The sequence below is a fragment of the Dromaius novaehollandiae genome, chromosome 3 (genome assembly GCF_036370855.1).
Source record: "Dromaius novaehollandiae isolate bDroNov1 chromosome 3, bDroNov1.hap1, whole genome shotgun sequence".
Taxonomy (NCBI): Eukaryota; Metazoa; Chordata; class Aves; order Casuariiformes; family Dromaiidae; genus Dromaius; species Dromaius novaehollandiae.
The window spans coordinates 50385312-50409424 of record NC_088100.1 but is presented as its reverse complement, the minus strand read 5'-3'; the positions used below and the strand labels follow the sequence as shown (position 1 = coordinate 50409424).

Here is a 24113-nt window from a genome sequence, read left to right as displayed (position 1 = left end):
TGGGAAACTGAAGTTGATAGAGAACCACAAGTGAAAAGCACAATCATACTTCTGGTATTTTCTTCTAAAAATCTGTGGCCATTACATGTAGGGAAAAGTCTCCAGACTGCTCTCCAGACCAAGGCATTTCCCATGGCTTAATTTAGTAAATTCACTTGGCAGAAAGCTGTTGAGTTTGTAAGCTTGAGCTATGTTTTGGTCAGATGTTTAATGCTAGTTTCAGAAAATAGTAGCTTCCAACTCAGGGACTACATAAAAATCATGTTAGACCTATGCGAAACAAATGGTTGTCTGAACTGATAGCTGGTCAGGATCTGTTTGAAACGATTTCAGAATAATGTCCAAGTATACAGGGAATTGTAGTCTCGTGTTATCAAAGGCAGTACTCCTCACGGATTGCTACTAGTACTTAGGAAACCATCAGGCTCCCCCACAGTAGATGGGAGACTTTGAAGCAGGCCTTAAAAATTTTTTATATATGTGTGTGCGTATATATGTGTATATATGTGTGTGTCTGTGTGTGTGTGTATATATATATATATATAATTTTTATATATAAAAATATATATATGTATATATGTATGTATGTATCTTCCCCCCCACCCCCCCCCGGCTTCCTGGAACCTTTAGGGTTGGGACAGGTAGCATTTGCAAAGTTCAAGTTACTGGTTCTAAAGAGAACAACCTATTTTAATTCTGTCCTGTGTTCGTATCTGTGCACTGTAGCTGTTACCATTAGAGAATTGTCTTGTATTTTCTGCAACCTAACTCCTTTTCAATGGAGAAGTGTTCCTTTCTCTTTCTTATTAACCACCTAGAAATTCAAGCTGACAGGAGGTTTCGCTTTTTATAATTTACAGCTCAGAACCTTTTCTTAAAGTTAAAAATAAGTAAAACATTCTCCATAGATCTCATTTGCTCAAACAGTTGTCATGCAATGCATATATTTACTGTTATATACCTATTTAAACTGCTGAAAACTCTCCAAGGCTAAACTCATAAATTTTTGTCTGTCAAATCTCTCTTCTTTGATGTATTAATAAATCTTGCAGATCACTATAATATGTTAAGCTAAAATCTTTGGGATATCAGATGTTGTATATAGTGCATTTAAACCTATCATTTCACTGCATGCTTGAGTATATTTCTAATTTGGTTTTTCGATTGGCTAAATTTGTTAGTATTTTACTTATTAAAGTGATAAACATGAATTTTTGCTAGATTTGATGTGACTTTAAAGTAGTTCTTTAGTACTTTACAGTGAATTTCTTTGTTTCATCCTACAGCTACTAGCTTTGGTATAGCTTTGCCAGCTTGGATTGTGGATCAGAAAAATTCAATTTTGGTGAGTTAACATACTTAGCTTAAAATTTTAAGATAAACTTTAAAATGCTCACCTTAAAATACTTGTCCATGTATGCTATACATAGTAGTATTAACTGTGCCTTTTGACTAGTAATACTTTGGTCTGAATGTGCCTCTTTGAAGCAAGTCTCAAGAGTCAAAAGTAATACAGTAGCTTAAATCTAACCTTTTTGAGAGTATTAATATGTTTGGAAGTATTTCATTGTAAGGATAATAAAGTGGTAGCGTGGTCACTCTTGTTGTGAAGTGCATGTTTACTGTTGCAAGAAAACATATATAACTGTTTCTGTTTTATGGACTTCTGTAGTTCCATTTAGCTTGCTAGAGATCCTGTAATCGTACAGTGTCTGAATGTTCTTTCTGTTGCATTATATTGCTACAATATAATGCCTGCCTACTTTGTAATGCAGTAATTATCTCTGTCCACTGCATCACAGTTTAGCTGCCAGCTCTTTAATAATTAAAGCAACCCGCCCAAGACAATGTATGGATGACTTAAAAGATTACTTAAAAGATTACACTGAACAGATGCTCCTTATTTGAACGCTACCTGACTGGTTAAATTACTGATAAGTTGTTCTTCAGAAATAACAACAGGTACTATGCAATAAGCTTGTATTAATGTGCAGTAGATTTGTGGTAATACTACTTGACTGTATTTTAGAATAAAGATTAAACAAGAATGGTATTAAGTAACTGAAGTGCCTAATGCCGTATGTTTCATAATTTTTCTCTAGGTTTTGCTTGTATATGGCTTAGCATTTATGGTTATTCTGCCAGTTGTTGTGGTAAGTATTAGCTGATTAAGAAATAAAAGATATCCCTCTATGAGAGGGAAGAATGAGTAGTTCTACTCTAAGAAAGCTTTGTTTACAGCTTGTTTACAAAGGGTAGAATATTAATGGGGGTGTTTTCTTTCATTATGGAAGAAGTGTAGCTGCTGAAGAGTTTCTAAAAAAGTGAAGTGCCGTGATAGAGATACAGCTGTAAAGGAAATGCTGGATATCACAAAAGCTGGAGACTGTGTATATAATTTATCCTGTACCTTCTTTCATTCATCACACGGAAATTAATTGCATGTGATGAACTTGAGAGGATATTCAGTAGTGTTACTGTAGACCCAAGACTGAGATGTCTTTAACTGGTGGTACTAGAATGATTACTGCTTGTGGAACAAATTGCTGCTTTGGTTTCTCCTGACTGCCTTTGTTTTCATGCCTTTAATTTTTATTGATCTCTGTGCACTATGAAATGTCTGCTCTTGAGATTCCTTTGCCTGAGGAATCAATTGCTAGATGAGTGATACTGCAGGCCTCTGGTTTGCTCTACTGTGTTGCTTTTGAACAATGTCCCTTCTCCAGTGACAGAGATGCATTTGGGTTATGGCTTGAAGAGGGGCTCAGAAAATTGACACTCATAAGCCTTGATTCTCTTGAGGAAGAAGATTTTCATTTAAGAAAGTGTCCTGGGATCTTGACACCTGCTTGTGTGTCTGTGTACGAAGGCTCAGACAGGCATGTCACTTTTCTTTGGGAGTCTTTATGTGTAATTGAAGATTTAGTGTAGCAAATTTCAAATGCAGTGATTTCAACAAGGAGTTGATTGGGAAACTTAAAATCCAGGGTAAAAAGTGTGCCTACTCTTCCTCCTTCCCTTTGAAGTTTCAGTTGATGTGTGTTGATGCTTTTTGTACACACTCACTCTTAGTGATTTATACCAGGTTTATCGTAGCCCAAGTGAAAGTAAACATCCTTTCTATCATGAAGAAATGTCTTGAGCAGAGGAACATTCTGCCTCTTTTGCTTCTGTAACAGCTGTAGACTTCTGCATTCAAACTTGTCACTCTAAATTTCTTTTATAGTCAGTGAAGAGGAATAGTTATTTTTATGAAGCAAGTTATCTTATAATTTCATTCTAAAATAGACGTGTAAGATGAACAGGCCCTTTTGATGGGCCTGTTTCTCTTCTGTGAATCAATAACTAAGCCTAAGTTAATTACAAATGTAGTCATTCTTTATCTGCGATAGGCATCTAAAATAAGGTAAGGTTAGTTCCACCCTTTGAATCCAGGTGTAGGAAAGGGGAAAATACTGGTGTGGAGATCTTCCTAGACCTCCACTGACCTAAACAACATTCAGTACATGAGGCAAGAGACCTAAATTGTATCTGCAAAAGCATGTAGAGCAGCCTTTTTCATGCAGCTCTGGACTGGCTGTAGTTACATTTTTTTTTCTTCCAGTATCCAGACTCATCTTGGAAAAAATTCTAATAGATATGGGATTATGATCTGAATTCTTCTACAGAAAAACTTTTCTGCAGATGTTTACTCTTCTGTGCTAGGGGTGTTCATCTATGTATAGAGAAATCAAAACCACTTCATTTTTCAAATAACTAAGTAAATTCCAACCCCTTGCTTTGCTAGGGGAATTTACACTATTGCCTATTAATTTAACAGTAGATAGCATCACTTACTTCTTTACTGCTTGTTACCTTTAATTTGTGATAAGTTGTACAATAGATCAAGATGTATTTTGGATGATTTTATTGTTATTGAACTTTGTTTACAAGAAGGAGTTTAATGAACAAACTTCATTTTAAAACCAACCAGACCATTCTTAATAATTATGGAGTATAGTCGCTGTGCAGTGAGTTACATAATTTGAAGTCATTGGTATAATGCTAATGAAGGAATTCTAAAGCTTTGGAAGAATTATTTTATCAGCCTGAGCTGAAGGATGACTTAATTCTGAAAATATACAGCAAGGGCACTGGGCTACCTCCAAATGCCCCCTGTGAAAAGCATTTTCTAATTATGTGATTTAAAAAAAATTTTTTTTTTTCAAACTTTTTTTCTAATGAAAAAAGTCTCTTATTTTGATCTTCTGGTCTCAATCTGCCTATACTGATTTTGATTTGAATGCTGTATTGCACAATAAAGAATTACCACTTAGGAAGGAATCTCTTTTCACTAAAAAACACCAGAAATAACCAAAAGAGCCTGTGTGCATATGTTGGGGGGGGGGAATCCTCTAGGCTAAAACGAATTCTCAAAACTTTTAGCATCAAACTGTCCTTCAAAAAAATATGTACGTTTAAAATTTTTGTTGGCAAAGACTTTTTTTTCTTCCTCCTCTCTAAAATTCATTTGACTTCAACATATGTAAAATCAGTTGGGAGGAGTCTAAATTTTTGAAGTTTGCATACCTGCTTTTGAACAAATTTGAGGTGGTCTTAGCTGTCCTGATGCTTCGTCATAGCTGATATCATTTTGTTCTTATTAAATATCTCAGGGTTCCTGGTGGTATCGATCAATACGATATAGTGGAGACCAGATTCTCATTCGCACAACTCAAATATATACGTATTTTGTCTATAAAACGCGAAACATGGACATGAAACGTAAGTAAAAGGCCTCTTAATGTCAATCAGTTATGTTAAAATGCTTCTACTTTGTAAGTCTTTGCTAGGTTAAAATAACATCTCTGGTACTTCAAGGGTGTTTTTAAAAACTTCATTGTATTGTAGGTGAAGAGTATGCTATAAAACAATTTGAGTATTTGGGGGGGAGTTATATAAATACATATCTATGTCTGTTTTAAAAAAAAGTGTGTGTACACATACATACACGCACATACATATATATATAGTAAGTTGGGAAAAACGGATGCTGACCTGCCTGAAGGCCTGGGTTACTGTGTGTCCACTAGGAATGTAACCTGTATCTGTATGTTTTGTTTTGTTGTAACCACAGCAAAATAGGCTTTGGGATTTTACTAGGGACTGTCATAAGACTTTTATATTGGCAAAAATTAAATAGCCATTCCATTTTTCTGTTCTGTATTCCGTACTTGTTATGTTATAGCTGTTTCTGTTTAAAATTTTTGCTCCCTTTGATTTCATGTGGCTTTGTTACTCCTTCATAGTTTTTTATATACTTATTTTTCCTGTCTGCTCATACTTAAAAACACCAGAAAAGCTTTTTGTGGAGCAATCTGCAGATGCATTATGTTAGGCTTAATCTTGGCCTATAGCATCATCAGATGCAGAGTTGGATGTTTTTGGCTGTGAGGTTGGTATGGCCCTGAAGGATTAGTGTGGTACTGGTTTAGATTGGATTTTACTAGATATGATGCTCAGAACAATTAAAAAGCAAAATGAAATGAACGAACTCTAGAAGGAGGTTATCTTAAATATATACTCCTACTCCTTTGAATTGCACTGTTGTTCAGCCTTAGATTTGTCACAGGATTGCTGGAAGCATCCATTTTTGATGCATCCCTTTCCTACTGAACAGAATGCTTCACTGATAATCAGAGATGTGTAGGAAACAGTACAAAGGTACATTAGTATTCTAGTTGCAGTACAAACAGGTTTACAGGCGTGGGATTAATTCAGACCCAGCTTATGCTCTCAGACTTGTCATACACTCATGCTTTTTTCCCCCATTCTCCTCCTCCAAACAGCTAGCTGTGAAGGGGTGAAAGGGAGAGTAGGTGAAACTTCTTGAGAAGTTTAGGTAGGTCATGGTAAACCCCTCCTTCTTTCTTCATACTTGGAGTCAACAGCAGATTATTTCATCTTGAGCCTAGCTTAGAACCCTAGGTTTGAGACTTCTCTTGTCTCCCCTACAGATTGGTAAAAGGTTAAGCCCAAGTTTAATTGGCCTTACTTAAGGACTTAAAATCCTCAGGGAACCGTAGGGTCAGAGGTAAGTCAGGTTGCTCCGCTGAGGTCTGTTGTGCAGTCTGAATGTGAGCCACAATTGACTTGGCTTAGATAAATCACACGCTGATCAGGTGAAGACTGTGTTTGATTGTGGATTCCACAGTGATGATGTACCAGGGCCAAAACCTGAGGCTTAAGCCTGGACAAATCAAAATATGAATGTAACCAAACTGGGCTAGGGAAATGATGAGACTTGTTCCAGGTGTTTTTTTAGGTTTCAAGGCAAACTTGTGCTTTTAAAACTTCTTTTCCTTATGATCCACAGTTGTGTTGCAAACAATAGGAAAGTATACTTCATAAAACTTTTCAATATGCTCCAGTCTGGAAGTAAATGAATAATTGAGAATGGAAATGAAAATTGACACCCAGGGAGCTTGGCTTATTTTTATTAGGTGGAATACACTGAGCGCTGCAAGCAGACAAAATAAGTTTGGCTTGCTCAGAAATGAACTTGCTCAAAAATCTTGCATCAGAAATTGGTTCATGCCACTTTTGCAGTGTAGCAGTAGTATCTGATCCACTAAATGGAGAACATGGACACTCATGGTTATAAAGGAAGAGTGGAAGTAAGTTTTATGACAGAGCTCTGAAGAAAATGCTCAGTGTCATAGGATATTGCTGACATTTTATCTGTCTGCATCCAATTATTTTTGCAGGGCTTATCATGGTTTTAGCAGGAGCGTCTGAATTTGATCCTCAGTACAATAAAGATGCTACAAGCAGACCAGCAGACAACATTCAGATACCACAGGTTAGTTATTTTGAGAGATGTTTTATAAGTAACTGACCCCTTCAGGGGAAGAGGGAGACGTCGCTTCTTGCTGACAACTGTCAGAATGCAAATTCTCAAGGCATTACTTGTTGTTAGAGATGCAAGTGTATCTAAATATGAATTAGAAGCTAGACTTTGGTTTTGAAAAGAGTGATAAACTACGTTAACTGATTATAATGCTTAACTTAAATGGAATCAATTAGTATTTAGACTGCTGGGTTGTCTTTTATGCGGCGGGGAGGAGTGAACTAAATATGGAATTGTCAATCCTTGCAAATTTTGAGGATCACTGTTAGAAGGTGATTGCTATTTGATAAATTCTTTAGCTGGAATTTAAAACTAGTATCAGTTAAATCAGTAACATAGCTCTGTTTGTATATATTAATACTGAAATCAAACTATTATCTAATGTCTAAATTAATGATCTTTTTAACTGTTATAGAGATTCCTTCATGAATGTCAGTTCCCTTGTGGTGGCCTTTTCACTTCCATTCAGTCTTCCCAAGAGATACCATTATGTACACTATGACAAAATAATTATTGCTATCAGAATTTTAGCAAGGCTTATTTATCAGAAACTGACATTTAGGTTTTAAGAGCTTTCAAACACAGCATGCAAAATGCTCCACTGAGTTTTATTGTGAAATATTTTGAGTTTGCAAAGTAGGGAGAGTAGACGCTCAGATTTAAACTTTGTAATCATATAAATGCATGCACACAATTGGATTTTCCAAGTCCTGAATATATCTTCATGCTCTAAACATGCCCTAAAATACCTCCTTACTTGATTGTCTTTGTCTCCTTTACAAACGCTTCATCTTCTTGTAGATTTTAAGAGAATTGTGGTTAGGTGGGATTTTTCAGCAGGCATTGTGCTTGGGAGCTTGGAAAGATCACCTTGATCATCATTTCTTCTTCCATGCTTTTGCAAGCATTGGCATTGTGCAACCCTTTTACATTTAATCATTCTTTGTTTAAAAGGCAGTCAAGCCTCCTGTAACCATATCCTATTGAGAAGCTGTTCCAGAGCTCACTGTTCTAGTGGTTAGGAATCTTGTCTATGGCCAATTTATATATGTTTTTGTCATCGTCACTCTTGAGTTTAAGTAATTCTTGCTGTGTATATCCTTAAGGCATTCATAGACAGGAGCAATAGCCCATTTGTTTTCTTTTTGTCTTCAGTTTGCTAAGCTAGGAAAGCTATTGTATTTTAATTGCCTCTTTCCTGAAAGGCTCTTCATTTCCCTCATCCTGCTGTGCGCTGAATCAGGTACTGTTCCCAATTGATTTTTTTTTTTTTTTAATTTTATGGATGCTTTTTTCCTCATGTGGCCAGAACTGTCCACAATACCCCATGTTAAGTCTTAGCAGTGCCTTGGATATGGCACTGCTATTCCTTTGTTGCTGCAGGCAATAATTTCTTTGCAGTGTTTTGCACAACTCTTCCATATGGGTGGCTTAGGATAACTGGTGTTGGATCACTAAGTATTCCAGATTTCTGTTGTCTTAAACACCTCAGTTTTCCAGCTGACAAGATCCCATCTTCAATCAGCAATTCTTCTTAGTATGTGAGTACATGGCCTCGCATTTTATACTATTAGATTTTTTTCCATTTCTAAAGCTCCAATCCTCAGTGTCATCTGTGTTCTTTTCTCTTATTATATGCCAGTACAAGTCTCGGAAGCATCAATACAGAAAGGCATTGCCAATAATTTTTGTTAGTTCATCCTGCTTTTTTGGCCATGGTCATTGTTCCCTGTTTTTATTTCACTCTTTTATCATAAACCCAGTATCAGTACTTACAAAAGTTTTTTCTTATCAAAGTTATACTCTTCCTGCCTGGTGTTATACCAGAATCTGGCTATAAAGAACTTCTTGCAAGAAGGTCTTTTTTCAAGTGTAGGGAAAGAGTGGTCAAAAGTCAGTGTACCCAGACTGTTGATATCCTAACTTCCCTTTGTGGCTGGAGATTTTGGAACCTCAGTCTCTCCTCAGGTGACTTGTTGACCTGAAAAATTAAGCTTCTGGGCCGTGTATTGATTCTTATAAACTCTGAACTGCTGTTACACAGCTTTGCAGCCTCTCCCTCCAGGGTCTTCTACAAATTGAAGTGAGAGACCTGTTTGAACTGTGTTTCTTTGTCTAGTCAGGTTCAAGTTAGGTCATCTTGAGTAAAGAACACCATGCTTTTTCCAAGTTGGTGCTGTTTATTAAAAAACAAACAAAAATAAACTTGATCTTTTGCCTGCCAGAGGCTTTAGGCTTGTAACCTCCTTCCTCCTGTGATACATGAGATCATTTCTGAGGAAGCAGACTGAGTCTTAGATGGGAGCATCTCAAGGTGCTGCAGTAACTAGTTTATATTAATATAAATATCTTAGAAATATGGCCGAATTTAGTAAACCTTTGCAGTAAAACCATTTTTTTAAAGTATTTCTTTATCAATATAAAATTACTCAGTGCTCACTGAAGGCAAGCTTTTTGTGTTCAAATCTTTACTTTTTTTTCCCTCCCCTTTGAAACAAGGCACTCCCAGATACCTTTTGGAACTGGGTTATAGCTAAAATGGCCAGTGTTCATCTATAGATTCATCTGTGTTTCGTACAGAACTTTCCAGAGAAATGTTACTTGAAGGCTTGCTTATGTGAAAGTAAACCTTTTCTCCTTGTAAACTATTCTCCTCACATATTTGTGGCATCAAAGTAGCCATTTGTGTTTAACTATTTTATTTTAGCTAATCAGAGAAATTGGTGGCATAAATTTAAAGAAGAATGAGCCTCCACTTACCTGCCCTTACAGCCTGAAAGCCAGAGTTCTGTTGTTGACTCATCTTGCCAGGATGAAAGTTCCTGAGGCTCTCGAAGAAGGTAATAGCTTCTCTACTAATCAGATGTTATTAGAAATGAAGCACCAAATTGCATGCTACAGCTTTCATAAATGTAATTTTTGTGTGTTAGAGTTGCATGGACCACTGTTCAATAAGCTGTACACAACGCATTTAGTTTTTCAGTTCGAATGACTCTTTAAAACAATCATTTAGCATTTTCTCATTCTCTTCATAGCCTTGCAGTACTAATATTCTGCTTTTTAATGCTTTTTGGCTGCAAATGTGATTTCAATCACAATGTTTTTTTTTTTGTAATAGAATAAAAAGTTAACATTTCAAAGTGAAGTGTATTTGCTTCTCAGAGTAAAGAAATCCAAGATAAGCATTCAATTGCTCTCTATAGCATCTTTATTCCTTGCAGTTTTTTTGAGGATTTTTACTCCACAGCATATAGCAAGGGAGACTAGATTAAAACTCTAAAATATTAATTACATATGATCTTCATTTTTATGCATTTCCATTTTTCATACTTGTATGTAGGTATAAAAAGTGAAATGTTTCTGAATGCAGTTTTTAGTTTTCATCTGTGAAAGTAATGGTTCCTTAGACTGACCAGTGAACTTGTGATGTTCTATATTTTAATGCAAATTAGAAAAAAAAGCAAGATCTTTTGGTTGAAATCTTCTATTTTTTTTAAAAGAGTGATCACTAAACGTTCAGTAAAAAACCCTCCTCTTCCTTTCTACTCCTACTGTTTGTACTTACAACTTCACAGATCAGTATTCCAAACTAGATGATAGTCTACGAATCTCTCCCCCCTCCTCTTTTGGTGGTTTGCTTTTCAATTAAAGATTTTTTTGAGTTGGAGAATTCAGTTCAATCAAAGTCCCTTAGAAGAAGACGTGATTCCTTAAACCACTGTTTCAACTGGACTGGTACGTTGTCTGTGCCATCCTGCTGCGTTTTTTGGATTGTTACAACAAGTATTTCTTCATTTGGTGTTGTGGCTGCTTGTCTGGTGTGTAAGATTTATATTCACTCCTGCCCCTGGCCCTTCCTATTTTGTTAGGGAAAGTTATGGATGAATCTGCCAATGAGAATGGAGTAAATGGTATTTTCAGTAATATGGCAATAAATAGAAATGAAGACCGCACTATTAAACGCCCAGTTTATGTAAACTATCCCTTTTTTCCTAGTAGAAGTGCAACATAATTGCAGCAAGTTATGTCTTGCAGATCAACAGTTTATCCTGAAAAAGAGTCCTGCACTCCTTCAAGAAATGATTAATGTGATCTGCCAGCTAATAATAATGGCTCGTAGCCGTGAAGGTAAGTAAAGAAACTGTATAATTAAAACTAGGAAATCATCACCCTTCATTGTATCACTTCCTAAAGAGTCTTTGGTTTTTGTGGGGAAACTTATCTGTGGTATTTAGAAAACCCTAAATACGCTTTTGCTGTTACTACTGTAATGAGGGAGCTCTCCATTTTGAGAATTGAACTGCTGCTGCTGCCACCAAGCCCTGCTCTGAAATCTTGAGTATCTACATTCAGCTTGTAATTGTTGCAATTAAGTTTCTCCTTAAATGTTACTGAAAACCTTTTCTTGTTTGTTTTAAAAGCTGGTCTATTTTGGTAGCAAAACACTTAGTATGTGCCACGTTGATCTTTGTATTCATCTGTCTCTTTCTACAGGTGAACATGTGCACTTTTTTGACATTTCTTCCTTTCCTGATAGAAGCACCCCCTGCCTTTTTTTTTTTTTTTTTTTTTTTTTTTTGCACCCCCCCCATCACTTCTTTCTGTTTTTTTGCATTGCACATTTTCCCATTTCTAGTTCGTATACCATTCAGCCTCCTGTGTAGGTTTGGTGTGAATTTTTAGTGGCAGGTGCTTTGTCATAGTTGCTGTAAAAATCACAATTTAATTGAAATGTAATATTTGATATTAAAGCTTTTCTATTTTTACTATAAACAATGAATTAGTCTTATGATAGCATAAAATATTTGGTTTTAGTGTAAAGGAACTGAGACTTGGATATAGTTTCTTCATGGCAACAAACATAAACAGGGTGTGTGTATGTTTGTGTGTTGAGCTGGAGACCATTATGCTGGCCATCAACTAATACTCATCAGTTGGACTTTACTAAACCAAAACCGCTTTAACAGATGTTGACAGCCTCCTAACAAGAACAGTTTGGGGCAAGATCTTTCCTAGCACTCTTGCAAGTGCTGCTGGAAATTGTGCTCCATAACCCAGTAAAATATGTTATGGTGAGAGGAGATGAGCAGATAGGGCTGTTACAGGTTGTTCTATATGCCCTGTTTTATAAAGAAATGTTGAATAAGCATATTTCCGGGTTTTTTATTAGCTTATGAGGCTGCTGGGGAGGAAATTTGAAACATAGGAGGAAAGAGTAGCCATATTTTTCATTTGTACAATCAGTCTTCACCTAGCATTAGATTGTATTTATAAATGGGAGTATAAATTTAAATCTAGCTGTGGATGGATATATTTTTGTGAATATTCTCCAGGCTAGCACCATAACTATGTTGCAGAGAGATTTCCAATACAGATTTAAGGAAGGTAAACTAATGCTGTGAAACTCAATTTGTTTAATAGTTTATTTCATAAAAAGCTAAGCAGCCATTCTGGAAGCCCGTTATTTGTGTGTGTTTGTTTTCTTGAAGATTTGCTGGCTCAACCAGGTTGAGTCCACATAGTAGCTAGTTTAAAAAAAAAAAAAAAAGTGCTTCTGTGACAACTTTTCTTGCTTATAAGCTCTTTCATGTAGAAAGTGTAAGTAGTTCTTTCCTGTTTATCTTGATGTACAGGGTTTTCCTATATAAAAAAAAAATATTCCAAACCTGTGGAAAACGGTCTTTAAGATGGCTTACATTTATATTAGTCATCTAGCAAATACTTTCACTTTTGCAAACTGAAATGAAAATAATATGGCCAAAAGTTGAGTTTTCTTATGCAACAGAACTGAAAGCTTTTGAAAAATCGTGAGCATCTACATCTCTTCTTGTAAAAGCTGATATAAGATGCGTCATGGAGTACATGATAGACTTTTCTACAACCTCAGTGACCTCCAGGTAGCTGTATTTTTCCCCTCTAGTTCTCTATGTACATAGAGATATCTTTTTAATTTGTCAATAAAAAGATTATTCATGAGTGCAGTGTATTTAAAAAACTGCTTTGAAGTTGTAGAAAATTGATTTTTTTCATTTTAATTTATGCTAAAATAAAGCAGTGATTTTAAACCATAGGATGATCTTAAATATCATTGAGTAGTTGCTTTGATTCAACTTTATTTAAAAGAATATAATGTGAACTATTAAAAAATGAACAAATCTAAACTACCTCTCCTAGGATCAATTTATGGAGATTATCATAGTCCCTTCTAACCTCAACAATTCTCCGATTCTGTGGAAGTGGATGGGAGTGTATTGCTGCTATACGACTCATCATATGATGAAAGATGTAGAAGACTTGCCATGTGTAGTAGCATTTACTTCCAAAGTTAAAAAAAAAATCAAAATAGAATTGCATCACTGATGCAGTAGAGGAATTGTTTAGTATTTCTTGAACAGTATTTCTCAAAATTTTTTTCCAAAGTTTAAAATGGCAGTAATCAAGTAACAAGTTTAGCAAACCTTTCATCTCACTTTTCTGCTGGTGCTTTCAGCACGAAGCTTTGAGCTAGATGTCCATCTGGGCAGGTAATACCAAACATTTGCCCATCAGTCATGCCAGCAATAACAGAGCTGAGGACTGAAGGTGAACCACTTCAGAGTTTTGGTCTTTTAGCTAAAGGAACACTGCCATTTTTGCATTCATAGAAACAAAATGAGTATTATTTTTATTTTAGCCCTGTCAAAGTTTTACTTGATGCTGTGTTTTCTCCAGCCTGGTGGAGTATGTAGCAATTGTGAGCTACCTTTACATACACTGTCTTGCAGTCTCTTGTCCGGTTTGTGTATAGTCTGAGAGACTTTATTTTACTTTCTCTTGCCCTTAAAAATAAGCTTTGCCCTGCTAGCTTGCATCCATTGTTCTGTGGTCATTAACTGGTAGTTCATAGTCAATGGGCCTGAGTTATCTTGATGGCTTCCTTGTGATCATCCTTTAAGGGCGTGGTGCCCTGACAAGCAAGGTGTTTCTTGCCTAGAACATAGACTATGTTCTAGTAACTGTCTGCCGAAAGGTTGGGCATCGGTTGAGCTGTCCATATGAAATGGGTTTCTTAATTCAGATTGGAAGTTACAGTGTAATGTAGAGGTTGCTTTTTGACCCAGATGTATGCCAGTCCCTCACAAGCAACTGTTGCTTGTATTTATTTTTGTGATTCAGTACTTTAGTGTCATACGCTTCGGATGACTTGATGTATTGCACAGTTAAACCTTTAAAACTTGGCTAAAGGTCTTGCACACTTTGACAAGCAGAAGCCATCAAAATATGTGCAGTCATTATGTTCGTTTTATGGTGGGAGCCAGGTGGGTATTGTTAAAAGCTCTAGTGTCTCTCTTCAGATGTATTTGATGGGAATATTTATGATAGTATTTTATGGAAGTTGCCACCAAATATAAAGTCCCATGTTATTTCCAAGAAACAAAGATAATATTCTTCTACTTTGTTAAGATACATATTTTCCACTGACAGATGGATGAGTCAGTGCTTTAAGAAAGAGAAGAATTTTCATTCTGCAAAGTGCTCTGTGGTTTCAAAGCTCTAGATAAATTTCTTGCAAAGGCCAGTTTGTCAGAGAATAGTTATAGTTCTTTTGTTCACTTGGTTCGTAGTGCCTTTTTTTTTTTTTTTAATGGAAAAAATTCTGCAAAACCTCAGTAGCAGACAAAAAAAGATCATGGGGAGGCAGAAAATAGGATAGAAAGCAAGTTTTGTGCTGGTGTGTGTGCGTGTGTGTGAGCATGTGTGTGTGTGGGGGGTAAGTCTTTCCATGATTGTATTTTGAAAAGTAGAAGTTGCATCTTTGTTACTTACCAGTATTTTTAACAGATTGATTTTTTTAGCTGGTTACAATTACAGCCTGGTGTCATTCACAAAGAAACAGGCCATCTCAGGGCGGGGGAGGGAAGAAGCAGGTGGAGTGAACTTCCATATGCTTTTAATGTGCCAGAGTAGCTGCTTATAAATTAACAGTAAGGTAAAGGTGTAGTGAAGGAAATAACATATTGAAGACGCTGTTTTTTCCCCCCTTTGGTTAGATTTGCTACCTCTTCATATTACCTCTGCAGAGTGTTTTAAAATTAAGCTGAACTTGCTTTTTATCAAGATATGTGGCCATTTAACTTCAATTTAAACATTCAGCACTTTTTGCTTTGGTATCTTTTTGATCAGGTGCAGACTATAGTCTGTCTGCCTTCTGATCCTGATGGAGGTAAATCTGCTTTTATCCAGATCTGTAGTTGCCTTAATACTGTGGTACTTGATCAGACAGCCCTTCCATAGTGGGCATACTCCATCTGACTGTACAGATGCCTGTGTCCCTGTTGTAGTATCTCAAGTATGCCTGTACCAGTCAAATTTATCTATACCTAATACACACCTGCCCACACATATGTGTGTATAAAAAAAATACATATAGAATTTATTTTTGTGTGTGTGTGTGTATGTATGTGTAAATATACACACACATGCACATGTGCCAAATATACCTATACCAGTGAAGGTAATGAAAGTTCTTTGTTTCTGAGAATTTTTTTCTTAGATAAAATGACAGGCCTCTTAAGTTGCAGGTGCTTTCGGTAATGTTTAAAATTACCTTCATTTCTTTCATATGCCATGTATCAGTCCAGACAAATGTTTAAGTAGCTTAAATCCTTCTCGAGTCTCTCAAGAGGATTTAACTCATTTTTCTCCTCTGTCAGAAAGTATATATAGAATAACTTGAACATTGCAGATACCAAACTTACAAGAAGAGTTCTGTTCTGTTGAGCTGTTGGAGTATTCTGAAGTGAGTTTTCTAAAGAGAGTTTCAAAAAGTCAAATGAATGAACAGTTGTCTATTAAAGTTAAACGTCACTATGTAGAAACGTGTATACTTGGCTTTTTCATTTCTTTGCAGGCCATGGTGAAAGGTACTAAATGACTTTTTTCCGTTTGCTCTGTGCTGGTTAAGACTTCCTGTTTGCGCAGCTTTTAATTGTTTAAATTATGTAGAATGTATACCACTTCATACTTTAAAATATTGAACTACAGGTAATCTCTAAAGAAAAGTCATATATATGTTTGCTTAGGACATATCGTTAAACTTTTAGCTGTACTTGTGAACGCATGGAGAGTTTCAGGTTAAAATTGGCAAGAGTTGTAAGATGTGTAGTACTCGGAACGTTTTTCCTTTTTTTTTTTTTTTTTTTGATGAGTAGAAGTGATTTTAATGAATAAGTCAGTGAAAGAAAAATACGACATGGAAGACTTGTGTTCAGGTAACATAGAAGGTAGGAAATTGATGATATGCAAATAATGGGATAGAGGAATACAAAGGGAAGGTGGTTTTGCTTCACTTGATGAAGTCCAGAAACTCCTTTTTTTTTTTAGGAAGGCCTCGGTGTTCACAGATGTGAATCTGTGTGAACTCAAGTTTTGCACTGAGGATAGTCCTTTGATGTTGAGCCCCTCTTTTATTATTGCAGATATAAATCATCCAGCTTTGACATCTGCCTACACAAAGTCCCAGCTCATTTCTTGCTTCAGAACCTCCTTGCTTTTGATATCTTACAGCTATCTTTTTGCTTTCTAACATACCTAAACCTAAGCTGAGTATATTATGTATACAGTTTTCTTGCACCTGCTAGGGCTGCTACCTTCATGTTCATCTCTAAAGATCTTCTTACAACCCTTTTAAATCTCAGAAATACTGTGTTGTGTAATAAAAGATAAATGGTAAGCGTATAGAATAGACCTAAATGCATGTTGTACACAAATACATATAATAAACAATTTTAAGACAAGCTGTTTCTACTACTATTTTTTTTTGTCAGAATAAATTTAACAGAAGTCATGGTGTTATTATATATAATCAGTCACATAGATACATTGTGCCATTGTTCCCTGGAAGGAAGGGGAAGTCTTTCGCTTTGTAGCGTTCACCTGTGATAGCATGTCTTGAGGGGGGAAAAAAGTCTGCAGAGCTGTGTTACTGCAGTTCTTAGAGTAAAATGTCTACCCGGTCAATTTATGCACTCAACATTTTACAATTCATCTTTCTTCTGCTTATTTGACTGAGAGGAAGACTGTAGTCTGTAACACAAGTATACATTGTAAAAGTGTAAGAGGAAAAAAAAATAACAAAAGATGTTGTGTGTTTCATTCTCCCCAAGAAAGGGAGTTCCGTGCTCCATCTTTGGGCTCTTTGGAAAATTGCATGAAGCTTTCCCAGATGACTGTCCAAGGACTTCAGCAGTTTAAGTCTCCCCTTTTGCAGCTGCCGCACATTGAAGAGGACAATCTTAGGCGGGTCTCCAACCATAAAAAGGTATAGAACTACAAATAATGCTCAGTAACTTTTTTAAAAATTTTTTGTTACTCCTTTAAGCTGACTTTGTCCATAAGGAAGCAAGGTCATTGACTCGGAATAAAAAAGCAAAAAGAGAAAAAAAATAGCTTTTCAGGAATTTAGTACAATACCTCCTAGATCCCTGTGCTTTTTATTTCTTTAAAGTCCATCTCTGTTAGGATATGGGAATTAAGATCAAAGATCTCATAGCTGTGAAAGAGGCACATTGGCTAAAAATATTTCATTCTTACTGCAGAGTACTAGCTCCTGTTTAATGTAACTTTTTTGAGTACAGCTTGAAAAAAATGTATATATGCACATATATATTTTGCTTGTTTGACTTTACATCATTCTTTTAACTAGTTTGGGAGAAAATATATTTCGACACTAGCACAGAGGAGTTCACAGAAGGAAAAATTGTATTGGTTACTGCGTTAAGTATATCAAGTTTTGTAGTCCTTTATGTGCAAAAGGAGATGGGAGGAAAAAGCCATTGTTATGTAGTTGGGTAAGTACTGATATTTGGGGAGTTTAAGGTCAAAAAAGACCATGGGATTATGTCGTCTGACCGCTTGCATACACTCCTTGGCTCCTGCTGCACTGACAACCTCCTCATTCCCGCCTGCCAGGTTGGTTATTTGACTGTAGTACATCTTCTAGGAATGCCTGATTAGAAAAGAAACAAGCAGTTATTTTCTAGAAGAAGCTGTTGACTTTCTGTGATAGTCTTATTGCAGTGGTTAGTCATGGTCAATGTTAAAAATATTCTTTATATCTCATGTAAGCTTAACTACCAGCCTTAGGTGGTTTTTAAACATTTCTGTGTTAGTGTTAAGATGAAGAATTCTTGAGTACCACACAATTTCTTTTAAGATGTTTGAACATGCTTGTTTGCTGGAATCAAGTAGTTTCTTCTTTTGATGAGGTAAAAGAACTGATCTCTTACAGGTTTTATCAAACACTTTTTTTTTTTTTTTTAAATCCAGCCCTAAAATATGGAGAGTACAGACAGGTACACACAGTTTGAGACATACTTTTTGACATGTACCATGTAACTTAAATACAGAAATCAAGCATTGAGCTGTCTCATAATCCCACTTGTCCTTCCTTTCCACCTGTTTTTTATGAGAACAATTTATCAGGTTTGTTAGCTACAGCATAGCACAGGATTCCGATGTATTGAGTTTTTCAAAAATACATTCCTCTAGCTTGGAGGTGTGATCAGTCTAACCAGATATATGGTTTATATTAAAATAATTGCTTTTCTTAGTGGGCTGAAGTAATCAAGTGTTCAGACCAATCTGTGCTGCCTTACCTTTTCCACTCTACTCTGTGTGGAAATCTTAAAAGGAATGATTTTAGACTTGTTTCCAAATCAGTATAAAAAACTAAATAACTTATAATCTGCTAACATATAAATCTCAAAGCACTGAAATTCTCTAGTTAAATGAAGAACCCAATTAGTAAGATTTATTGGCTTGGTTTCTGAACTGGAGTAATCGTTTTCAAATAAATTATTTTAGTTTTTAATGTGTCAGCATTCAAAGCAGTACTATTTAGTGGGTTTGAATGGAACCTCTTTGTTTTACTATTTGCTAAATATATGCTTGCAAGCTTTTTGAAGTGCATTGGTTTTTTTGTAAGAATAAATCAAATAGCTGATATGTCTGTGTTGTGGGGATACAAGTGATATATTAATATGAATTTGTTTTGTCGACTGTGTTCTCTGCTACCATGTGACTTCCTTTTTCTTTTTTAATTCAGTATAAAATCAAAAGTATTCAGGATTTGGTCAGTTTGAAAGGTTCTGATCGTCGTAATTTGCTGCATTTCCTAGAAGATAAGAAATATGATGAAGTTATGGCTGTCCTTGGTAGTTTTCCATGTGTCACTATGGATATAAAACCACAGGGTGAGTGGGAGGTCCTTTTGTTCTATGCATGTCATCCTTCTGACATTTTGATAGTCTGTTGGCAGTAATATTTTGGAGGACTCTGAAACACAACTCATTGTTATTTATGTGACCTGGAAACGACAGACTTTTTTGAATGGTGGGCTCTTGTACATCAGATTTATAGTCTCAGAAGATAAAATACATTAAAACATTTTACAGATTCCCAAGCCAGCAGTAGTTTCTCCTAGAGGCGCTTATCTGGTGTTTCATCAGTTGAATTAATATTCCATGAGCAATGTGGAATTCTGGTTAAAATACCACTTTTATTAGCTGTCTTAAAAAGTTGTGGTTATTCCAGAATTTATGCTTGTGCTTACTCCAGCATGGAGAGTTCATTTTGCGATGTTTTGAATTGGAGACCCTGATGACTAAATATCCATGGAAATCTTTGCATGGTTTTGTGTGAAATCTTTGTATGGCTTTTATGTTTTCTTAATATATGACAGAGTCCAAGTTATGCTTAGCTACATTTCATCTGCACTGTTTCAATGAGTGTGTAATTCTCTTCCTCTCTGGAGATGACTTATTATTAAGCAGCTCCTGTTAGGCATCCTTCCAGTAGGAAGTGAATTTTTTCTTCCTGTGAAGAAGATCAGTGTTAGTAAATGTGAGATATTTGAAAGGTTGTTTTAATATTTATTTTTAATTTTATGTTATTGCTGTGGAGACAGTGGTCACATTCAACATGTGATATGTTTTGTTTGGGTTGCTGAACTTATTATTTGGTATATGCCTAGTCCTCTATATAAATGTGAGGAAGAAGCAGATGTGTCTGTTAAACTTAGTATTTATAAATGTGTATGCTCTTTTTAAAAGAAAGGCAATCCTTACTTTGTTGTAGCACAGGATTGTGTGCAGTCTCATTACTCAGTCTACTTAAAATTCAGTCTTTGAGTATCTTCCCATAGTTTGGCAAGCAGCCCTTTTCTGTCTATAGTCTAATCTGTCGTGGGATTTTACTGAGGTGTGATATGGAGAATTAAACAATGTTTATGCTTTTTTGTTTACTCCATATTGCCATTATATAAAATATGTATGTAAAACTAGTAAATAGGAAAACTGCTTCTTGAGAAATAGTTTTCCACGCTTGCATATGACCCTATTCCTCCTCAACTTGGGACATTATCCTGTTCACAGACTGGAGATTAAACTGCTCAATGGCCATCCTGCAGGTTTTATATTTGGTGTTTTAGTTGAAGTAATCATTGCTGTTCTTTTATTTTCCTTTTTCTTCTACTTAAAAAGGAATTAAATGCATGATTGTTAATGTGGCATTGAAATTGAGTTGTTAATCATATGAAAGTTAGGAAAATCAAAGTTATGATTCCCAGAACAAATATAACAAGGTCCCTTTGGTCATATGTGGTATTTTATGTTACTGAAGTTTTATGCTTTAATATATATATAATGCACAATGTTACAGAATTATGGTTCCCATAGTCATAACTTTGAATTTTTTAACTTTCTTGCAATTAAAATTTCAATCTCAGTGTTGCTGTAGTATCGTTTGCTGAATTACCAGTTCTCGGCCTCATATTTGACGTTGTTAAGAGACTTATTAAATAACATTTTGAGATCTTTTCTGTTAAAAATTCTTGAATTTTTATGCTTGTATTTAGACATATCAAAAACAATGTTTAATGGAAAAAAAAGGTTTCAGAAAGTTTAATAGATATATTGATTTTCTTTTTACATTAGTTTTGGATGATGAAGACAGCAACAATATTACAGTAGGTTCACTTGTCACTGTTCTGGTCACGCTGACAAGACAGACTATGGCAGTAAGTATCAAGAATGCTTGTTCTATCAGGGTAACTGCAGCTATATGTTAATAAACAGGCATTTTTTCTTTGGGAGCTAGTTTAGTGCTTTGTAAATGTAATGATAAGTTAAGATTTTTGGATTGAGCACTTCTGCTCTTGATCCTCTCTTCTATTTCTGGTTTCTGAATGGGAAACAGTTTTCCTGGGGTCACATCATAGTTTCATCTGACCCATTGCAATTGTGTAGGGAACGGTAGAAGAACATGGCAAGTGATACTGTCCTGAGGTTTGTAAATAGTAGAGGAAGAGACATTCAGAAACTTTTTTAGAACTAGAATAAATTATTCATCAAAGTCCTTAGGATAGTGCTTTTAACTAATTCAGTTTCTTGTGGACTCATAAGGAGGCAAAGCCATTGAATTTGGACACTTTCAGGAAAAAATCCAGCAGAGAATATATGTAACATGGTGTAAAGGAGGTACACCTATGCTATATAAAGCAAGTAACCTGTTTGCTGAATGAGTAGCAACATAGCATAACCAAAATAATACTATGACGTAGTAGTTGAACATTTGACTTGTGCTTATTTTCAGCTTAAAAGGTAATAACGACTTTTTCTGAACAAGAAACTTAATACACAGAAACTAAATGAACTTCTACCTAACAAAGCCTACAATATAAATTATTACATTGGTACTATTCAGATAATTGTATAGGGAAACAGGAAGCCTGAATTACGTCTCAGGGCACACAGGCATGAGTGTAGTGTTGGGGATCAGACGCCACACTGAAGCCAGTTCAGCAGAGAGCAGTTTGCATGCAACTACTGTGTGTTCACATAGTGGGATTTCAGGAGGCGTGATGGGCTGCAGGAGGGAGCAAGTAAAAGCATAGTAACACACTGTGCTGGACCTTAGACATGAAGGGTTCTGAACACTGTGAACAAATTGAACTGTACTTGGAGATTAGCTAAAAGGTCTGATAGTGTATAGAAAATTCATTTAAGATACTTTCTGTTATAAACAGCTCCCTATGACTGATTTTTTTATGCCGTGCAATACATGTAGATGGACGGGCACCTCAAAAATTTTCATTTGTACAGAGATGTTCTTGTCTATGGAATGCTAACATTGTGTTTTGTCTTAATATTTCATATTTCTAGCTTGATATTTTTAATGTTTTTGTAACTGGAACAGATTTTGGATTTTACTACTGCCTGCTTTTGTAATACAGAATTTCTGTGTTTTATAAAGCAGGCAGATTTTTTGGAAGAGGACAACTTGTCATTATCAAATTTCTTTTTAATGCTAGCGATGGAAAAATCCTAGATCAAATGTTTGAAATAGTGTTTAATTTTGATCTGTTAATCCCATGTTGTGTTTGTCACTGAGAAAAAAAGATGCCTTAATGAATAAAACCTTCAGACCTGATTTATATGCATTTATATTTTTATATTTAGTTTGTTCCTGTGGTACAGAGAGACATTAATAACTTTCATGTTTTTCTCTAATCAGGAAGTGTTTGAAAAGGAACAGTCTATATGTGCAGCAGAAGAACAACCAGCAGAAGATGGGGTAAGTTAAGAATTAATGTTCCTCTACCTAAAGAAGAGAACTTTCATTCAAACTTAAGTTGCTAATTGTGTGCTTCCTAGACATCTCTTTCAGAAACACCTACCACGTGTCTCTTGAACTCTCTTTCTAACTTTGGTTCTGAGCTTAAAATTTTTAAAGTGTAGTGAAAATGTCTGAAATTTAATGAACGGGATAAATATTTTAAACATTGCTTTCTTACAGCAAGGAGATGTCAACAAAATTAAGAGCAAAGGATGGCAGCAAAAGAATAAAGGAACCAAGAAGGCTTCAAAATCCAAGAAAAAGAAACCATTGAAAAAGAAACCTCTGCCACCTTCATTGCAGCCATCAAAACAGCAGAAGCAAAAACAAGCTAATGGGGTAACTCATAGATTCATTGATATTTTATGATTTTTATGTTCAGCCTACCACTTGGAATCTAATGTTTTTTGTATCTGTCTTGCATTTCATTCTACACCTGTACTGAGTACAGAAACCTTCTGTGAAGCGTATCTCCTAAATTAGCTTTTTTGTTTGATTGGTTTGTTTGTTTTTAATTACCAGAAAAAATACCATGGAACCACCTCAGTAGTGTTTCTAGTGGCCCATTGAAAGCTGTGCCTAACTAATTTAGAAGTTTGGATTCATCATTCCTTTTCATTAGTTCTGGTTGTGCTGTCTTCTGGTAGCTGAATTTTTGTGTACCTGATATTTTTCCTCTAAGAGGGGAAAAAATGAGATGAGATTTTCTTTTGTTAAATTAAGCAACTTTAGTATCTTCTGAGTGTCATTGTATGGTGTTTTTCTCCATTACACGAGCCATGTTGTAGGTACTTTCTTATGCCCTCTCTAATTTTTGTATGACTTGTTTGAAATGTGACCCCAGAATCATACACCGTTTTATTCTATTTGTGTTGCGGATGCCCTATAGAGAAGTAAAATTGCTTCCCTGCTTCTCTTAGAATGTGAGGTGAAAAGGATTAATTTTCATCATAGATGCATTCTGTGGCACAGGAAATATGTAGATCAAAATAGGAAATGAGCACTTTGAACTTCAGTCAGGTGCTGTGAATGCTGCGCGCTACAATAATGCAGACTAACTAAGTTAGAGTTGCTTTTTATTTTCCCCCTCCATCCCATTAGGAATTAGTTGTGAAGGAAGAAGAAGAAGAAATTTCTGATAAAGGAAGTGAATCTGAAGAAGAAGAAACAAACAGGGACTCTCAAAGTGAAAAAGATGATGGAAGTGACAGAGACTCTGACAGAGAACAAGATGAAAAACAAAACAAAGATGATGAAGCTGTAAGCTTTACTTTTTGTTGAAGGGTAATGTTTCCTCTGGGGTTGAGAGAAAAGGCATTTTCATCCTCTAGCATCCCCTCAGGCTGAACAACACTAAGATGAAGGAATAATATCAGTTCTCCGGAGGTTTTCAGGCCTCATTCTGGCATAAGAACGTTGTCATTACAAGTCCTCTTTAGAGAGAGCACTGAAGGGTCTTTGCAGAATAGACAGAAACCTTAAAAATTACAGGAGAAAAATAGCTTAACTTCAGGGAAAGATTGTACATTTTTTACATGCAGTAGTTGTTGCACACCGTAGAATGCATACT

The 24113-nt window shown here is 35.6% G+C and overlaps 1 protein-coding gene across 1 annotated transcript in view; it reads left to right on the top strand.

The window, feature by feature from the left end:
* Nucleotides 1-24113, top strand: part of SEC63 (SEC63 homolog, protein translocation regulator) — a 57765-nt gene that overhangs the window by 25360 nt on the left and 8292 nt on the right. Inside the window, exons 6-17 of the mRNA XM_026119938.2 lie at nucleotides 1287-1345; nucleotides 2103-2153; nucleotides 4656-4764; nucleotides 6747-6841; nucleotides 9597-9729; nucleotides 10925-11017; nucleotides 17035-17189; nucleotides 18975-19122; nucleotides 20863-20945; nucleotides 22442-22501; nucleotides 22724-22882; nucleotides 23645-23803. Of these exons, the coding sequence (XP_025975723.1) occupies nucleotides 1287-1345; nucleotides 2103-2153; nucleotides 4656-4764; nucleotides 6747-6841; nucleotides 9597-9729; nucleotides 10925-11017; nucleotides 17035-17189; nucleotides 18975-19122; nucleotides 20863-20945; nucleotides 22442-22501; nucleotides 22724-22882; nucleotides 23645-23803 (1304 nt within the window). The remainder of the gene's footprint in view (nucleotides 1-1286; nucleotides 1346-2102; nucleotides 2154-4655; nucleotides 4765-6746; nucleotides 6842-9596; nucleotides 9730-10924; nucleotides 11018-17034; nucleotides 17190-18974; nucleotides 19123-20862; nucleotides 20946-22441; nucleotides 22502-22723; nucleotides 22883-23644; nucleotides 23804-24113) is intronic.